The sequence below is a fragment of the Prunus dulcis genome, chromosome 6, assembly GCF_902201215.1.
Source record: "Prunus dulcis chromosome 6, ALMONDv2, whole genome shotgun sequence".
Lineage (NCBI taxonomy): Eukaryota > Viridiplantae > Streptophyta > Magnoliopsida > Rosales > Rosaceae > Prunus > Prunus dulcis.
In genome coordinates, this window is record NC_047655.1 from 4,977,021 (window position 1) to 4,993,358 (window position 16,338).

The following is a 16,338-nucleotide window of genomic DNA, read 5'->3' on the forward strand; positions in this document are numbered from 1 at the left end:
AGGATTGAAATTAATTAATTATTGGATTTCTTTCTGTTTCTGAGAAATATGATGAAGAATTTTACTAGATTTGTTTGTTTGTTTGTTTTTTTTAATAATAAAGTTAGAGAAAGATCTTTGGCCCCGTTTTGAGTTTTATTAGATGAACATGTTATGTTCACCTAATGTTTGAGCTGGCCTGGCCAATGTAGATGATGGTACATTAATTGTTCGAAAACGGACGAAAGGGCTTATACAAGGGCGACGTATCCTTGAGGCTGGTGTGAGATGGAGAGTTGGCAATGGGGAGAGTATTCAAATTCGTGTAGACCACTGGATGCCTCAACCTTATAACTTTAAGGTCCAGTCCCCTCATCCTTAGTTGCCTGTCTGGGTTAAAGATTTGATGGATCCTGTCACCAAAGCTTGGAAACGGGATGATGTGATACGGTGGTTCTCTGAGGCTGAAGCAAAGCTTATACTCAATATGCCTATTAGCCACTTGGGATGTCCTGATAAACTACTACGGCATTTCACAAAGCATGGCAATTATACAGTAAAATTAGGTTACGAACTTGTTGAGAGTTTGCACAGGAATGGGGAGCTAAACCGAAAGGGTGAAGGGGAGTGTAGTAATCAAAAGGTGCAAAAATCCTTCTGGAAAGGCATTTGGAGTTTAAAGGTAAGTTCAAAAATTAGATCTTTTATGTGGTGGGGCTGTTTAAACTCTCTAGTAGTGCGGGATAATTTGAGGGGACGTCATATGGATGTGGAGAATAAATGTGGGCTTTGCGAACAAGAAGGTGAGACTCAGATGCATTTATTTTTCCAGTGTGAATTTGCCCGAGCATTTTGGTTCGCTTGTCCTTTCCAATTGGATACTGCTACTGTTGTTGAGGGTAATAATTTTGCAGCTTGTTGGACTTTGCTCAAGCGGAAATATGCAGGTTATGAAAAGTCTGAGGATCTTTTGCAACTACTCGCTTATGGGTTTTGGAGAATTTGGAAATGTCGTAACCCTATGGTTTTCCAAGGATTACAAATACATCCGAGTGATGCATCAGGTATAATGTTAAGTGCAGGTGGGGGAATACAAGGAAGCTGTTACACCCAAGGCTCCGCTAGTTACAGAGCTACCTAGACCCCCTGACCAAGCTAAACTGGTCCAGGCGGTATGGGAAAAACCCCGACATGGTTTTGTGAAAGCAAATTGTGATGGGGCTTGGTTGGTGCAAACAAATACGGGGGGTTTTGGGTGGGTGATTCGAGATTTCGTAGGTTGGATGACGCAAGCAGGAGGTTAATGAGATATGCGGTATGGGTCTGCTCTTGCAGCTGAAGTAGATGCTATCTGTGCAGTGTTGATTGCTTGCCAGCAAGGAGGTTTTGCTCTTGTCATGGTGGAATCTGATTCCCTAATTGCCATCCAGATGGTGAAAGGAGAAAGACTAGTGGATGCGGAGATCGATTGTCTGACTTTCGACATCCAGGCCATGACTAGAGAATTCCAATAAGTGATTTTTATTCATGCCCCTCGTGTTAGAGTAGGGTTGTGACACTTGGCATAAGATTAGAGGTTGTGATGGTTAGTTAGTTAAGATGGTTGTGTATAAATAGTAGTGTATTCTGCATTACCTGTTCATTAAGAAAGAAAGTTCATTTTCTCTGCTCTCTCTCTCTCTCTCTCTCTATCCCTGATATCTCATTCTCTCTCTCTAGAAATTGTTCTTCATAGTTCTTCATTTGATATTGATTAACATGGTATCATCGCCATTACCGCTCACGCAGATTCTTCGATCCGGCTTCTTGCTTCCGCTATCTCTGTCTTCGATTTGATCTTCGACTCCCTCTGATCTCTCTGTTTCTTGCTTCTTCCCGATTTCTGTGTCTTCTCGCCTATTCATAATTTCTAGGGTTTGTTGATTCGATCTCGAAGTGTGATTGTTTCTTCTTCTCTTCTCTTGGCATTGTGCCGCTCCGGTGTTTGTGCTCAGTTCTCAGTGAATTGCTTAGTTCTGTACTGCAACAATGGTGACTGCTGCACAACTTCAGATTTTGCAATCTCCGATCACGGCTCTTATTTCTACGATTTCGACGTCTATGAACGTGAAATTGGACGACTCAAACTACCTAAATTGGCATTTTCAGATGCAATTGTTGCTGGAGAGCAATGGAATCATCGGATTTGTTGATGGATCTCATCCTTGCCCTCCTACTATTGCCTCTGGTGACTCTGGTATAAATTCTTCTGACTCATCCTCTGCTGCTGATTGTGATACTGTGTTGATATGGAAAATGCATGATAGGGCTGTTATGCAACTTCTTACTGCCACCTTGTCTCTGGTGGCTATGTCTTGTGCGATTGGTAGTACTAGTTCTAGAGATCTTTGGATTCGTTTAAACGAACACTTTTCCACTGTGTCAAGGACAAGCATTTTCCAAATGATGTCTAATTTGCAGAATATCCGAAAAGGATCTGATGCTATAAGTCAATATCTTCTCAAAATAAAAGAGGCTAGAGATTATTTGGCAGCTGCGGGGGTATATTTTGCTGATGAAGATATTGTGATTCTAGCTTTGAATGGCCTCCCTCCTGACTATAATACTTTTTGATGTGTGGTTCGGGGTAGAGAAAGTGTTATTACTCTGAAAGAGCGTATTGTGGAGAACCTCACTGTTGCCCCTTCATATCTTACTGCTATGGCTGCAACTTCTAGACCTCCTGTCTCATCTGCGCCACCTTTTCAGCAGTCTCATGGTGCTCATGGACAGTCCTCGTATGTTCCTGTCGGCTATAAAACTTTCCATAGAAACAAGGGAAAGGGCAGGTTTAATCAAGGTCAGCGACCGTTTAATCCAAGACCACAGTTTTATACTCAAACCCATGTGTTGCCCACACCAACTCCAGGTGTTCTTGGTTAATTTCCCCCTTCTCAGTTTCCATCTCCATCAGTTCCACTTGTTCCTACTTGTCAATTATGCAACAGTGAAGGTCACACTGCTCCATTCTGTGGATCTAATCCTCCTGAGAGGCCTAAGTGTCATATTTGTGGTAAAACAAATCACACCACATGGTACTGCTTTTATAATGTCCGAACTTTATTGGTGCTGGAAGTTGTTCCCAGGTTCCTCAGTTGTTTTCTTCATCCCTTGGATATTCTTCAGCTCAGTCTCATCACTCTCAACAATCCCCAATGCAAGCTATGCATACTGTTATGCAACCATCTCCGCCATCCTCCTCTCAGAGTCTACCTCAAGTATGGCTTACTGATTCTGGGGCAACCAATCACATGACTGCAGACTTATCCACTTTATCTTTGGCTACACCTTATCCCACAAATGAAACAGTTCAAACTGCTAATGGTGAAGGTTTGTCAGTATCATATGTTGGTAACTCTGTTATTCCTACCCGAGTAAAGCCAATCCACTTAAATTCAATTCTATATGTACCAAAGTTGACTCAAAATTTGTTGTCAGTGCATCGGCTTTGTTTGGACAACAACTGTTGGTTAATTTTTGATGCCTTTTGTTTTTGGATTCAGGACAAAGCCACAGGGAGGATTCTTTACAAAGGGCTGTGCAGTAATGGACTATACCCCATTCCTCTTGCATCTTCTCATTCTGTTCTCCCAACCACTAAACCTCAACCTCGAGCATATCTTGGTCAGCTTGTCTTCTCTTCTACTTGGCATCATAGACTAGGTCATCCTACAAATAAACTTGTTACATTGATGTTACAAAAAGCATATGTACAATGTAACCCCGCTTCTTCAGCTGTCATGTGTCATAGTTGTCTTCAGGGCAAGTTTTGCAAACTTCCCTTTTCCCACAGTGTCCACAGGTCTGTCACACCTTTTCATATCATCCATAGTGACCTTTGGGGTCCCTCTCCTTGTGTTTCCGTTGATGGATACAGGTATTATGTGATTTTTGTGGATGATTGTACACGGCATTGTTGGCTTTTTCCCCTAATCAATAAAAGTGACTTGTATTCTGTCTTTGTTACCTTCTACAAATATGTTCAAACTCAGTTTTCAGCATCCATTCAGATTCTTCAGAGTGATGGGGGGGGGAGAGTATGTTAGCAAACAGTTTCAAACTTTTCTTGCTGATAAGGGTATCATTCATCAAAAGTCATGTCCATACACACCTGAACAAAATGGGCTTGCTGAACGAAAACATCGACATCTTATCGAAACTACCATCATCTTATTACAACATGCCAACCTCCCATCTTCTTTCTGGACTTATGCTGTACAAACTGCGTCCTACTTGATTAATAGAATGCCTACATCCATCTTACTTGATAAATCCCCCTTTGAAGTTTTGTTTGGAGATATTCCAGCCATTTCTCATCTACGAATATTTGGTTGTGCTTGTTATCCCTTGTTAAAACCTTATCTTACCAACAAACTTCAACCAAAAACCATTAAGTGTGTCTTTTTGGGATATTCTTCTCAGTATAAAGGATATATATGTTATGATGTGTCTGGGAAACGTACATATATATCTAGACATGTTATTTTTGATGAACATGCCTTTCCATATGCAGACTTAGTGACACATTCAAAGGTATTCATTCCATCTCCTACTTTGCCAAGTGCATCTTCTCCTTCCCCTGTTGTCACCAATAACAATATTGTTGTATTGCCTACATCTCCTGCCACTACCTTTTCAGATACATTCATTTCACCTAGCAATACTCCTGCTTCATCCTCTTCATCATCACCTCTGTTCATTACTGGTGCATCTCCATCTTTCTCATCAATCCCTGTGGTACCTGAGTCCAATGCTGAAGCCCTGTCAACTGGCCCTTTACCACTGGTTGCCTCTTTTCAACCTGATTCCATGCCAGTAGTTCTTGAGGTTCCTCCTATGAATCTGCATCCCATGCAAACTCGAAGTAAGAGTGGCATTGTGAAGAAGAAGGTTTTTCTAACAACTCTACAGGAGTCTGGGGGTGTTGATTTATCCTTAGTTGAGCCTGCCACTTATAAGACGGCTTTAAAAGTGCCCGTTTGGTTGACTGCTATGAAAGAGGAAGTCGATGCTCTTCATTCTCAAGGGACTTGGAGTTTGGTGCCATTACCTCATAACAAGAATCTGGTAGGATGTAAGTGGATTTTTAAGATTAAAAAGCATGCAGATGGGTCTATTGCCCGACATAAGGCGCGATTAGTTGCTAAAGGGTTCAGTCAAGAACCAGGTCAAGATTATGGGGAAACTTTCAGTCCTGTCGTTAAACCTACTACAGTGCGGATTGTCTTAGCTCTTGCTGCACATTTTGGTTGGCAGTTACGCCAACTAGATGTCAAGAATGCTTTTTTTGCATGGAATTCTCCAAGAAGAGGTGTACATGGCTCAACCTCCTGGATTTGAAGATTCTCATCATCCAACTTTGGTTTGCAAACTTCTTAAATCTTTATATGGGTTAAAACAAGCTCCCCGAGCCTGGAATGACAGGTTCACTTCTTTTTTACCTACATTGGGGTTTCAACATACATACTCCGACTCCTCTCTATTTGTGAAACAAGTGGATTCTGGCATTGTCATCTTATTGGTATATGTTGATGATATCATCATTACTGGCAGTGCTGTCAGTGAAATTCACAAGGTTATTCAATCTCTCACAGTTGAGTTTGAGATCAAAGACTTAGGAGATTTGCATTATTTTCTGGGCCTTCAAATTTCTCATACCAACACTGGTTTGTTTTTGTCACAATCTAAGTATGTCCAAGATCTACTTGTCAAAACCGAAATGACTGAGGCCAAAGCGTGTGATACTCCTTGCCTTCCTTATCACAGATTGCTTAAGGATGATGGTCATCCTTATGGGAACCCCACCATGTATCGAAGTATTGTAGGAGATTTGCAATATTTGACTTTCACCCGACCTGATATTGCATTTTCTGTGCATTAGGTTTGTCAATTTATGCAAACTCCAATGGTGACACATTTCACAGCCGTCAAGAGGATTCTTCGGTACTTGAAGGGTACAATGCACTTCGGCATTCGCTATACTCGGGGAAGCTTGCATTTAACAGCTTTTAGTGATGCTGACTGGGCAGGAGATCCAAATGATCGGCGGTCCACTACCGGTTTGGTTGTGTTTCTTGGTTCCAATCCTGTGTCTTGGTCCTCTAAGAAACAACAAACTGTTTCCCGATCTTCCACTGAAGCCGAATATCGTGCTTTGTCAACTACTTCTGCTGAACTTGACTGGATCAAGCAATTACTGGTGTTTATGCAAGTTCCCATTGCTCAGCAACCGGTGCTTTTTTGTGATAACCTGTCCGCAATTGCTTTATCCTTCAATCCCGTTCAGCATCAGAGGACCAAACATATTGACATCGATGTTCATTTTGTTCGAGAACGAGTGGCAAAACAACAACTATTTGTGCAGTTTGTGTCTTCCAGAGAACAGTTTGCAGATATATTAACCAAAGGCTTAAGTGCTCCTCTATTCCATACTCATTGTCACAATCTCATGCTTGGTTTATCACCGCAAGAGATTGAGGGGGGATGTTAGAGTAGGGTTGTGACACTTGGCATAAGATTAGAGGTTGTGATGGTTAGTTAGTTAAGATGGTTGTGTATAAATAGTAGTGTATTCTGCATTACCTGTTCATTAAGAAAGAAAGTTCATTTTCTCTGCTCTCTCTCTCTCTCTCTCTATCCCTGATATCTCATTCTCTCTCTCTAGAAATTGTTCTTCATAGTTCTTCATTTGATATTGATTAACACCTCGCAGCTGTAATCAAGCTGCTCATGAGATTGCATATTTTGTAAGCAGAAACGGTGGTATTCACCACTGGGATTTTGTTCCTCCTGAATGGTTGTTTAATACCTTGGCTGCTGATGCCAAGGTCAGCATTCGTTTATAATAATATTAGTTTCTTTATAAATTTTTAAAAAAAACCTCGCAGCTGTAATCAAGCTGCTCATGAGGTTGCATCTTTTCTAAGCATAAACGGTGGTATTCACCTCTGGGATTTTGTTCCTCCTGAATGGTTGTTTAATATCCTGGCTGCTGATGCCAAGGTCAGCACTCGTTTATAATAATATTAGTTTCTTTATAAATTTATAAAATAAAAAAAAGATCATTCATCATCTTATCATTTATTAAAACATTGATGCCACCTAAAATTACAACACACCCACTTTATTAGATGGATCAGTTGGTTTTTATCTGACCTCAAGTGTCTGCATACTAGTAGACATATATATATATATATACCAACACGTAAAGAAAACCATTTCCAAGTCATGCTCCTTGGAAGAGGAGGCCATTGACTGTCATTCCTCCGTCAACGCAAATAGTTTGGCCAGTTATGTAAGAGGCCGCAGGTAGGCATAGAAATGCCACCAAGGCTGACACCTCTTCTGGCTCCCCAGGACGTCCTAACGGCGTTCGAGAGTTGATGATCTTCAAAAAAATTTCGTTGCTGAGAAACTGCATGTATTGAAAATAGAAACGATAGGAAACATATTTAGTAGTGCTAACTTCCAAGCTTGTTAGGCATAAACATAATTTTCATAATCTGTCAAGCTCTTCAGCAAAATAAGACTACATATACCAATTATATATTATCGCAACTTCTGAGTACAGTTGAATTTTCTACTTGTTTCAAATAAATGAGAACATAAAATGAGCTCAGATATGAATAAATGAAATAATGCCGCCTCAAGCTAAGATAGAAGATGTTAAGATAATAGCTAGTACTTTAAGGCCTAGTCGTGCATTGCCTTTTCTTTTCTTTTACACTTTTGATCCCAATTAGAGCACGTGCTTAATTTGGATGTGTGAAGTTATCATAACATGGGGCAAAAAAAAACCCCATCTAGCTATACATAAAAAAAAAAAAAAACAAGAGATATTTATTCAAAAACTCATTTTAGCATGACATATTATACAAAAACTCATATAGAGCCTATTTGGAGTGAAAAATCCAAAATTAGTCACTTGTTATTTTCTAATTGGTTATTAGCGAAAACCTACAAAAACACGCACATGATCTGGATATGATCATCTTACATGTTCAGCGAGGGGAGTTTTGATGAACCAAGGTGCAACACTATTAGTCCTTATGTTATCTTTTGCCCACTCACATGCCAAGTTTTTGGCTAATTGATTCATTGCTCCTGAAAAACAAAACAGAAAAGCTTCAACATTTGAGGTCAATTCTTCAATTGCAGAACACAAAGTTTCTTGGTTTTTTTCCAAGTACTAAACCCTATATTATAATTATATATATACATATATGCGTGTGTGTAAGGAAATCAAGGCACCTTTAGTGGCAGAATATGCAGATCCAACTTCCACCGAAACCACACCAGCAACAGAAGACAGAAAAACAATGTTACCGGCTCCTGAAGCTTTGAGCAGAGGATGTGCGAGTTGGCAGAAGTGATAAGCAGATTCAAGATTGGTACTCATAAGAAATGTATAATCTTCAGCTGTGAACTCCGTCGTTGGTTTTAGTATGCTTGTTCCCACATTGTTTATCTACACCCACACATTAAATTTGCATGCCTTAATTAACTCAAAGTGCAGCAAATATACAGTGAAGTGACTCTACAAAAGAAATTGCGTCCATTTTGTTTTTGGTTTTCAGCGTTTACTTTTTTTTATATTTTATATAAAAGAACAAGAAAGCAAAAAGTGATCCTTGGTACTTAGAATTTATGGTCTTATACTTACAAAGATGTTAAGTTTTCCATCAAACAATGACGAGACTTTGTTTATAAGCTCCTCTCTTTGGGTTCTTGACACCACATCACACACTGAACCAGTGACTTGAAAACCCTTCTTCTCCCATTGGCTCAAGCAGACATTGAGATCAACTTCATTCCGAGCACAAGTATGGATAGTTGCACCTAGCCCTGCCAATTCTTCCACTATAGCGTGCCTAATTGCATAAACAATTTAACATAAAGTATTAAAAACTAATTGGTACCTGATAATTTATTTTTATTTATAATAAAAAAAAGGTAGAAGATAAACAGGGGAGAATTTGGAGAAACAAAGAAAATTTTGCATGCATATGAGGAAGAAGAAGCTAACTAAACTAACCCAATCCCTTTGGTTCCTCCAGTAATAAGAGCAGTCAATCCCTGAAGAGACCATCTTCTCTGTGCGTCTCTGCTACTCATATCTGATTCTGATCTCTCTCTCTCTCTCTCTCTCTCTCTCTCTCTCTCATCTATTAATGGGCTTTTATAGTTTTATTATCAATATTGGGTGGGGACAAGTGGTGAGGTGTACGTGTCAGCTGATGGTGCGACAACTTGTTTATTTTGAGTGCTGCTTTTTCATTGCTAATTGACAGAAATAAGACATTTCAAAAGACAATTGGGACATAATTAAGACATTTCAAAAGACAATTGGGCACTTCATTAATCCATTGATGTCATGTCACCTTATTTTCACATAAAATTCAAGCACAAGCGCTCGTGTATTAGATCCTTCAGATAGATCAGAATCAGATGGTATTTCTTTGACCTCAAAGAAGAATAGAAGAACAAAGAAAAAAGAACTCAAGCGTGGCTCTCCTATTAGCAAACAAATAATACAACTATTTCCAAGTCATGCTCTTTGGAAGAGGAATCTATGAATGCTAATTACTAATTAGTGATAAAACACCACATCACAATGTTAGTGTAAGTGGCTCAATACAAGCCATGATGTGTAAGTCCCACATCAAAGAATAAAACAATAATATATCGTTCAAATATATAGCTGGTCCACTCCTAATTGTACCGATGTCTTTTGTAATAAAACATCACACCTAGAGGTCCATTAAGCATTCTCCCTCCTAGATAGTTAAGGTGGGGAGGAGCAATATCGATGCATGATTTGAACAGATAATGGACTCCTACTAGGCCCGTTGCTACAACACACAAATTGAACCAGTGATTTGAAACCCCTTCTCTCCCATTGGCTAAAGCAGTGATTAAGTTCAAGAAGTATGTATAGTTCCGCCTAGCCCTCCCAATTCTTCCACTAATATTCTTAAAATTTTTCATAAATTGGTGGAATTAAATATGTACCCAGAGTTCTAAAACAGAAGAAAACAAGGGAATAATTTAAGGAAACGTTGCATTTCATTTCATGCATATGAAAATTGAAAAGATTAATGGTCTTGTCCAAGATTGAAAAAACTGGCCCAATCCTAAATTGCATGCGCCATTTCATTAAATAACAAATTGCACGCCTCTCCAACAAACCACTTGTAATGGCCTACGCTAAAAAATGTTTGCCGAACTTTTGTATTAGATACTGAAGAGAAAGGTATTTAACATTGAAGAAAGTCGAAACAGTCAATTCAGGATTGCAATTTCAATCTCATAATAATAAACAAATGGTGCTATTGTCATCGCCAAACATATTTCCCTACCTACTCCCCATTGCCTTATTATTCCCAAATTGACATTTTCGTTACCTAATCTTTACGTAACATTGACCTCCTCCCTCCTTTGACGTTAGATATATGAAAGCCTTGATCCTATACGTTCAACTTGGATTTTAGACATCTACTTGGAAAGCCTAATTAAAGAGATTATTCTTTAATCTACTAATGCCAACAATTAGATCATTCCCATCAAAACATCTTTTCTCCATGTTTACCCCTATTTTCTTGTGAATTATGCCTCTTTTTCTCCGAGAAATCATGTTTTTCATGTCCTTCACGGTGGGCATGCGTATAATGCAGCACATGTTACCTATTCTAACAAATCTAAACCATATAAAATTTTACTAGATGAGAATCTAACTTTCAATGTTTTCAAAGGCATCTAAGTCAATTCATTTAATCAACTAAGGCATGCGTATAATGCAGCACATGTTACCTACTCTAACAAATCTAAACCATATAAAATTTTACTAGACGAGAATCTAACTTTCAATGTTTTCAAAGGCATCTAAGTCAATTCATTTAATCAACTAAGGCATGAGTATAATGCAGCACATGTTACCTACTCTAACAAATCTAAACCATATAAAATTTTACTAGATGAGAATCTAACTTTCAATGTTTTCAAAGGCATCTAAGTCAATTCATTTAATCAACTAACTCGTAATAACTCTTAATTCATTCTTTCTCCTTAATTTAATTATGTCATTTTACCCCCACCACCCTATAGGAGATGGTGGCCATCAACCATCAATCCTTGTCTCTAGTTCCGTTCTACCCTCAGTTTCCCATATTGCCATCCATGAATTGATTTAATCGTTTTAATCAATTCCTGTTCTAGTTCATCTCCAAGTTCATCTGTAATACATCCTCATTGGAATGGACGAGAGAGTGAAGTATGTAATTTCATCTGTCATACATCCTCATTGAAAATGTGTTGTTATTGTCAAACAAAGTGTATGGGAATTCTCAGATCTGCTCATATATCATTTTTTTTATTCAGATAAGTAAGGAATCAAAATCCACACTAAGTAAGTACTCGCAAACAATTATTTGGAGTAGAACTTAGATATTATAGTTTATTTTCGGATACATATATATCAAAAAATTGATTTATTTTGGCTGAAGAACACATGACTCCATTATCCAAGAGATACTGTACTAGTGTTGTAGCTAGCATGAAATGCAAGGCATGTCTTAAATATTCGAACTCTAGTTTGCAAATCAAAATAAATTCAAGTACAAACAGATCTGCTCAGACGCAGAGATAGCCTCACTCTCAGTCACCCCCTGGTTTCGATAGATATTCTTGGCGCCCCTACTCTTATCTGAAATTGTTCACTCAAACCAAAATTTGCCATGAGAAGACAAACATGAGTAAGAAGCTCTCCCCCCTTTCTAAGATGTTGGGCGTGCTCATTCCATCCACATTGGCTTGCTGCATAGCACAACATCTCTATCCACACCTTAGCTATCATTTCCCATTTCTCTTCATTTCCCCATTCTTCCTCTGTTTCAAGTGATTGTAACTGTTTTGCAAGCCTACACCCGGTAAACACTACTGTCTTGCTTCTATCCCCAATCACACTCTCTGGATCCACGTCTGTGTTCAACTCAAGCAACACTTGACGGGCACGGCCTTTTCCATTACTACCACTTATGATACTTCTTCTCTTCTCAAAAAAATTTGTGGCGTCAGCACAAGTATCCCGGAACCTAATTTTCCCAATTCCCTTTGGCAACATGAAAGGGCGCGTCACGAGAATGTGCATCAGGTAATTCGAGACCAACTTGCTGAAATTGTGTTTCGAATTGGGAGTAGGGATCTCCTGATATTTTTCTAGGTCAGTATAGTAGCACAAATCCTTTGCTATGTGCCACAGAAGAATGCTCTGGTCGAAAGGTACTTCAACCAAGCTCCAACTCAATTTTTCATCACAATTTGTCTTCTCTAGCACTTGATCACCTCTCCAACTCAACACTTGGCTAACATGACTTTCGCTTCGAGCAACTTTGAGTTGCTCAAAGATAAACTGTTTCATTTTAATAGGGACATCCTCTAAAGTTGAATAGCAGTACTTCTCCCAAATGTCATAGGTGCCAATGAACTTTTGAATTCCACCAAACTTTATGGGCTTCTCTTTTACACAAAAATCAATGAGATTGAATTGTGTCATGGTTCCAGACCACCCTTTTTCATAGCTCAATTTCAACCGGAAGTAAGAGATTGCTCGATAGATAGGTGGAGCAAGCGTATGTAGACGCTTGATTAACCAATATTTAGGCTGGCTTAACCAATGTTTATACTTGCTTAACCAATATTGTGTCCAATCTGTGAGAACTAGTGCAGCGATAGCATATAGCTCAAGGGCAATGGCTCCAACAGACAACAAGTAAGTGATAGCCACATCAATGGTTGAATAACGATGCTTATCAATGACGAGACAAAAGACGAAAAATGTGGAAATGCAGCAAACAAGGCTGATGGAGCAAAAAATGATACCTGTGAGAGAATACACCACGTTTGCCTTTGTGTACAGCACATCATACATAAAGCCAAGCTCAATCTCCAGTAGTTTGAAGACGTAATCGAATGGATGGTCGCCGATCATGTAATGGCACCATCGTTCATCATAATGATCAAGGATCAAATCCGCATAGAGATGCTTCAAGATTTTGAATAATTGATAGGCTTCATGGATTGGTTTGGCTTCAGCAATAGTGGGATGAACTCCAGGTACAAATGGAGCTTCAGGGATCATAGAGAAAGCTGCAGGCTCTCCCCGAATTTCTTTGGAATAAACTTCAGTGGCAAACTCAGCATAATCACTTTGGTTAGGGGGTGGGAGCAACAGCTCCCTAAATCTCTCACTGCTTGCAGAACGCAGGACCCAAGTCCTCTCCCCATACTTGATAATTCCTGAAAAAAAAATCGGTATTGCTAGTGAGGGGAGCTGGTACTGGCTTGCTCTCCATGACTGCAAAAAGATGTATAAAGCGGCTACAGCCTGCACAAGTAAGCCCAAGAGGTGCCTCAGCCAGAGCTCATTGTCCTCCAATGAGTAAGCAGTGATGGTGTCCGGGCCGCCAAGGTGAAGCAGAAGAAAGGGTACCCACAAAACCATCAGGATTTGGCTGCTGTTTGAATTTGTGGAACTTTCTGGATCATTATTTTCTCCTTGAAAGCTGGATATCATGCCGAGGGCAACAGTTGCAACCCAATCTGCTGATAAGTATGCTGTCCAAGTGACAATTCTGATCCAGGGTTTTGCAATGTACTTGCGTCGATTTCCAAAGAGTATTAGCAGGATTTGTAAGCATAGGCTGCTTACAACCATGACCCTAACGTTCCATTCGCTCCGTAGTTTTCCCACACTCTCTGGAATAATTTGCACCATCCTTCTAATTATCATAATTATTTAATAAATTGCAAACTCAAACTGGTGGCAAGGCAACTAAACTTCAATGTATGTAGTTAAAAGAAATGAAAGCTAACCCAGTGCCTTTGGTTCCACCGGTGTCAAGATCAGTCAATCCCCTGAACAAGAAGAGACCATATCTTCTCTGTGTCTCTGCCATTCACATCTCATCTCTCTCTGTCTCTATATACTAGCACTTTTGCTCAATGATTTAATCATGTCAATTATTGGGGTTGTATTTGTGGGCCCAGGAACAAGCTGTGTGGCAGCACCGGATGATGCAGCAAAACAGAACAAATGTACCGATCTCTTGGACTACAGGAGTTAAGAGATTTGTGATTATTCACTGTTGAACGATTCACTCAATCTTGCACTCATTTTAAGAAACTTTTTTGAACCATCAAATTAATATTCAACGGCGGGTAACCACAATCTTTTGGACTCATGTGGTCCGAGATCAAGACTATATATATATATATATATATACATTTTTCTTTTTTTTTTTGGGTGTGGTTGATGGTTGAGAGAGTGGGGTGAGCATGGTCTGGATTTGATTGATTTTCATCAAAATCATGGCCGAATAACGGTTTGATTTGAGTAGAGTTTCACAAAAATCACAGAGGAAACCGAACCAACCTAATTTAAGACATTTTGTTTCAATTTGGTTCACCTGGTTTGTGCCTAAGCCCAATTCTTTCTCCTTTTACATTTTTTTAAGATTGATCGCTCAATTACAACAATAAAATTCCCTTTTTTTTTCTTCTCATTTTCTAGCACATGAAACCATCCTAAAACTCAATGTGTCATAAAACTTCAAAGTTCAATAACTAATATAGCTAAAATTCAAATATCAATATATAATTTCAAAGTTCCATTAAACTTCAAATTCAACATTCATATCTAGTTAAAATCCAATGAGAAGACTACAAGCGTATAATAAAATAATAAATAAATATACAAGTAGATGCTTCAATTCAGTTTAGGCCAGTTTGCAAAAGCTCAAAACCAAATCAAACTAAATTATTAACAGTCCAGTTCGGTCTTTAACTTTTTTTTTTTGGTCAAAACCAGGCCAAATTGATAATCACATTTTGAATAAGTTGGTTTAATGGGTTCATCCGGATTGAGAGTATTGAAATTAATTATTAGATTTCTTTTCTGTTTCTGAAAAATATGATGAAGAATTTTACTAGACTTGTTTGTTTGTGTTTATTTATTTATTTATTATAAATAAAGTTAGGGAAAGATCTTTGGCCCCGTTTTGAGTTTTATTAGATGAACGTGTTATGTTCACCCAATGTTTGAGCTGGCCTGGCCAATGTAGATGATGGTACATTTAGCACATTAATTGTTCAAAAACGGACAAAAAATAAATTACATAAAATTGATGCCAAATGATCATTTATCATCTTATCATTTATTACAACATTGATGCCACCTAAAATTACAACACACCCACTTTATTAAATGGATCAGTTTGTTTATAAGCTCCTCTCTTTGGGTTCTTGACACCACACCACACACTGAACCAGTGACTTGAAAACCCTTCTTCTCCCATTGGCTCAAGCAGTCATTGAGATCAACTTCATTCCGAGCACAAGTATGGATAGTTGCACCTAGCCCTGCCAATTCTTCCACTATAGCGTGCCTAATTGCATAAACAATTTAACATAAAGTATTAAAAACTAATTGGTACCTGATAATTTATTTTTATTTATAATAAAAAAGGTAGAAGATAAACAGGGGAGAATTTGGAGAAACAAAGAAAATTTTGCATGCATATGAAGAAGAAGGAGCTAACTAAACTAACCCAATCCCTTTGGTTCCTCCAGCAACAAGAGCAGTCAATCCCCGAAGAGACCATCTTCTCTCTCTGTCTCTGCTACTCATATCTGGTTCTGGATCTCTCTCTCTCTCTCTCTCTCTCTCTCTCTCTCATCTATTAATGGGCTTTTATAGTTTTATCATCAGTATTGGGTGGCGGACACGTGGTGAGGTGTACGTGTCAGCTGATGGTGCAGTAACTTGTTTATTTTGAGTGCAGCTTTTACATTGCTAATTGACAGAAATAACCATAATTAAGACATTCTGAAAGACAACTTTTGGAGCATAAGACATTTCAAAAGACAATTGGGAACTTTATTAATCCACTGATGTCATGTCACCTTATTTTCACATAAAATTAAAGCACAAGCACTCGGGTATTAGATCATTCAGATGGATCAGAATGGTCTTTATTTGCCCTAAAAAAAGAATAGAAGAACAAAGAAAAAAGAACTCAAGCGTGGCTCTCCTATTAGCAAACAAATAAATACAACTATTTCCAAGTCATGCTCTTTGGAAGAGGAAGCCATGAATGCTAATTGCTAATTAGGAAAGGCAAGTAGTTGTGGTTGGGCAGTGAAAAATGGGAAACACGAAGAGTGCAAAGGGGGAAAAAGGAAAACATGCAAAATTAGGGTTTCTCAAATTTGGATCTTCGAATTGGAAGAGGAAAAAAAAAAAAAAAAATTAATGTCCTCATCTGG

General features: G+C 38.7%; 2 protein-coding genes and 1 long non-coding RNA gene across 4 annotated transcripts; all 3 read right to left on the reverse strand.

The window, feature by feature from the left end:
* Window positions 1-7,069: 7,069 nt before the first annotated feature.
* Window positions 7,070-9,139, reverse strand: LOC117630016 (tropinone reductase homolog At1g07440-like). The gene is made up of 5 exons (XM_034362718.1): window positions 9,053-9,139; window positions 8,681-8,888; window positions 8,269-8,485; window positions 8,015-8,121; window positions 7,070-7,432 (listed from the first exon to the last, which is right to left on the reverse strand). The coding sequence occupies exons 1-5, from the start codon at window positions 9,130-9,132 to the stop codon at window positions 7,244-7,246; spliced, it is 801 nt and encodes a 266-aa protein (XP_034218609.1). The 5' UTR covers window positions 9,133-9,139; the 3' UTR covers window positions 7,070-7,243.
* Window positions 9,140-11,565: 2,426 nt separating this feature from the next.
* On the reverse strand, window positions 11,566-13,988 carry LOC117630015. Of its 2 annotated transcripts, none has more exons than XM_034362717.1 (2): window positions 13,888-13,988; window positions 11,566-13,770 (listed from the first exon to the last, which is right to left on the reverse strand). In XM_034362717.1, the coding sequence occupies exon 2, from the start codon at window positions 13,727-13,729 to the stop codon at window positions 11,675-11,677; it is 2,055 nt and encodes a 684-aa protein (XP_034218608.1). In that variant the 5' UTR covers window positions 13,730-13,770; window positions 13,888-13,988; the 3' UTR covers window positions 11,566-11,674. The 2 variants fall into 2 exon arrangements, with proteins under 2 accessions (XP_034218608.1, XP_034218607.1); XM_034362716.1 differs by having other exon boundaries at window positions 11,566-13,793; window positions 13,888-13,945.
* A 1,187-nt stretch (window positions 13,989-15,175) lies between these two features.
* LOC117630022 lies at window positions 15,176-15,712 on the reverse strand. The gene is made up of 2 exons (XR_004586186.1): window positions 15,621-15,712; window positions 15,176-15,458 (listed from the first exon to the last, which is right to left on the reverse strand). It is a non-coding gene; the product is annotated as an uncharacterized LOC117630022 (long non-coding RNA).
* Window positions 15,713-16,338: the final 626 nt, after the last annotated feature.